Source organism: Alexandromys fortis, unplaced genomic scaffold (genome assembly GCF_014885135.2).
Source record: "Alexandromys fortis isolate MF-2015 unplaced genomic scaffold, M_Fortis_MF-2015_v1.1 scaffold_91, whole genome shotgun sequence".
Classification (NCBI taxonomy): domain Eukaryota; kingdom Metazoa; phylum Chordata; class Mammalia; order Rodentia; family Cricetidae; genus Alexandromys; species Alexandromys fortis.
This window is the reverse complement of record NW_026067968.1, coordinates 5,268,760-5,271,887: the sequence shown is the minus strand read 5'-3', so window position 1 is coordinate 5,271,887 and position 3,128 is coordinate 5,268,760. Positions and strand designations below refer to the sequence as shown.

The 3,128-nt window shown below is 47.2% G+C and overlaps 1 protein-coding gene across 1 annotated transcript; it reads right to left on the bottom strand.

The window, feature by feature from the left end:
- Positions 1 to 892: 892 nt before the first annotated feature.
- On the bottom strand, positions 893 to 1,924 carry LOC126509080 (voltage-dependent anion-selective channel protein 2-like). The gene is given in 3 exon segments (XM_050154722.1): positions 893 to 1,441; positions 1,443 to 1,648; positions 1,651 to 1,924. Coding segments are annotated over 3 exon segments (885 nt in total). The 3' UTR covers positions 893 to 1,036.
- Between the last annotated feature and the right edge of the window lie 1,204 nt (positions 1,925 to 3,128).

Below are 3,128 nucleotides of genomic sequence, written 5' to 3'. Positions count from 1 at the left end.
GGTTCCTCGTGTTCTCCCTTGTATACACGGCCACACTTCTATTCACTTTGGGGTTCTCAGGCCAGTCCCATGTTGGGTGCTGTATGTCAAGGACCGGCCTGGACAAAAATACTTCTTACCAGGGTAGGGGCGTGGGAATTGAAGAAATATAAGTAAAGAATATGAAGACCATAAAAATAATAAGACAGAAAACATAAAAAGCATCAGGAGGGCATTCCAGTGACCGAAATCCTGAAATACACCTGTGTTTATTTTCCACAACTTCTATACCCAACATAAACACGGGAGAAAGTAGCAAGAGACTTTATTAACATGACACAAAAGGACAACTCACACAATCAATGGCTCTATCACTCTGAGACATCAAAACATTAGAATTCTGTCATCTAGGTACCTAAGGTGCTCTAAGTCACTTATGCTGAAGACCATCCTTCCCTAGGTGACCTCATAGTTACAACAGAAGGAGCGAAAGTTTTGCAAGTCCTGACCACACATCAGGATGGTATGGAGCTATCTTAACTTCAAAAGAACCGAGCCATCACCGCCTGAGTTGGGACGTACAACTATACTTGTCAAATCTCCAAAGTCTCTGACTGTCAGACGAGGGGGAAATGGGCCTGCGTTTTTTGGCCTCCACACTTACCCAGCACCAACAGGGCGTCCCCTTCCTCCTAGTTCCCTGCTCTCCTCAGCTCTGCATTGGCTTTTCTACATGAAGGGAACAAGAGAATCTTTTTTTTTTTCACAGTTTTCATAAACGTCTATTTCATCACTGGTGGGTAGCACATTTAACAGTTAATACAGTTAAATAAGGTGTGGTGACTGCATGACCGCAGCGCAGCACTGATAACCAGTTAACCATCCAGCTAAAACCAGCCAACAGGAAACTGGCTAAATATTTAAAATACAGCTCTTGTTTAATCATCCTTTGATTTGATCACCTTCTGGGGGGAAGGGGAGGAGCCTGCTGGTCACATGGAAATATATTAAGGCCAAATCTTCTGATATCCATTCCCAGAGGTTTCTTTCAACTGGATTAAGCCTCCAGTTCCAAGGCAAGCCCAAGTTTGTGGCCTCCAGCATTAAAGCTCTTCCTATCTACCAGAGCAGACAGTGTAAGCTTCACACCAGGCCTCAGAGTCTGAGTGTAACCCACTCCAATTAAGCTGGGGTTGTTGACCTTTGCAGAAATGGAAGCAGTAGGATCCAACTGGTATTTAGCTGCAATGCCAAAGCGAGTGCAATTGGTACCTGATGTCCAAGCAAGATTTACCGAGGTATCGAAATCTTCGCACACTTTCTGATAAATTGATCCTCCAAATTCTGTCCCATTATTGACATTAGTATGTAACTGGAAGTCCCCAGTCCTGTAGCCCACTGCAAAGTTACTCCTTGTCAGCTTTGACTTGGCACTGTCAAAGGTCATCTGGTACCCAGCAAGCCCAGCCCTCATAACCAAAGACAGCTGAGCCGTGGATCACAGGTCCAGCAAAATCAAAGTCAACATCACAGCCAAGGTTTATACACTCCCTCTTGTAAGCAGACTTGATTTTACCACTTTTCTTCCCTGTGTTTGGTGAAAAGGTAGTATCAAATGTCAGCTTCAAACCTTGACAGATCTGGTCTTCAATCGCGATCTCTGTCCCCAGGTGTTATCGGTGTTCCATCTCTCTGTGAAAGTCAGACCATACTCACACCATTTGTATTTGGTCTCCAAGGTCCCACTAACTTTACCAGTGTCCGTGTTAGATGAACCAGATGTTGAAAATTCCACACCGCTGCACGACTTTGTTTTCACATCCAACTTTACCAACCCAAAGCCATATCCTTTGTTGAAAGTATCTCGGGCAGCTTTGCCAAGGTCAGCATAGGAAGGAGGGTTACACATTGGCCGTGGGCATGTCCGTACACAACAGTCTGCCATAGTGAAGCCCCGGGGTAAAGGAGATCTGCGGGTGTCCTGAGGGGCGCTCCGCTCGCAGTTAAGGCCGCTCCGCTATCTGGTGATTGCCCAAGAGAATCTTTTAAAACCAGTCTGTGATCACATCATCCCCCTTAAACTGGCTGAGTGTGCTAGTGTCCTACAGTGCAGGGAACTCTTTTTTTTTAATTAATTTATTTATTTATTAAAGATTTCTGCCTCCTTCCCGCCACTGCCTCCCATTTCCCTCCCCCTCCGCCAATCAACTCCCCCTCCCTCATCAGCCCGAAGAGCAGTCAAGGTTCCCTGCCCTGTGGGAAGTCCAAGGACCTCCCACCTCCTTCCAGGTCTAGTAAAGTGAGCATCCAAACTGCCTAGGCTCCCACAAAGCCAGTACGTGCAGTAGGATCAAAACCCAGTGCCATTGTTCTTGACTTCTCAGCAGTCCTCATTGTCCGCTATGTTCAGCGAGTCCGGTTTTATCCCATGCTTTTTCAGATCCAGGCCAGCTGGCCTTGGTGAGTTCCCAATAGAACATCCCCGTTGTCTCAGTGTGTGGGTGCACCCCTCGCGGTCCTGAGTTCCTTGCTCGTGCTCTCTCTCCTTCTGCTCCTGATTTGGACCTTGAGATTTCAGTCCGGTGCTCCAATGTGTCTCTGTCTCCTTTCGCCGAGTGCAGGGAACTCTTATTGAGAGGAAGGGAAGGGGTGTTGGACAAATTAGAAAACACTGCAGTAAAACGTCCAGTGTGGGGCGAATTATGAACGGGATAGTGGCAGATTCCCCTTATATATCTGGAATGGCAAAGCCTCCCCACCTGCCACACATCCAAGTGAATCATCTTCATCTTAACCCCATGAGACAGAGGGCTTCCTGGGCTCTCAAGGTCGTTTTTTGTCAACTTGATACAAGCTCAAGTCATCTGGGATGAGGGAACCTCAATTGAGAAAATGCCTCCATCAGACTGGCCTGTGGGCAAGTCTACCAGGCATTTTTGGTTACTCATTGATATGGGAGGATCTGTTCACTATGGGTCTGATCACGGCCGGGTAGGTGGTCCTGGGTTATATAGGGACGGAAGTAGCAGCCCAAGCCATGGGATGCAAGTAGGTAAGCATCATTCTTCCAGTGCCTCTGCCTCAGTTCCTGCCTCCAGATTCCTTCCTGCTTTGGCTTCCCCCAGTGATGGACTGTGATGTGGAAGTAT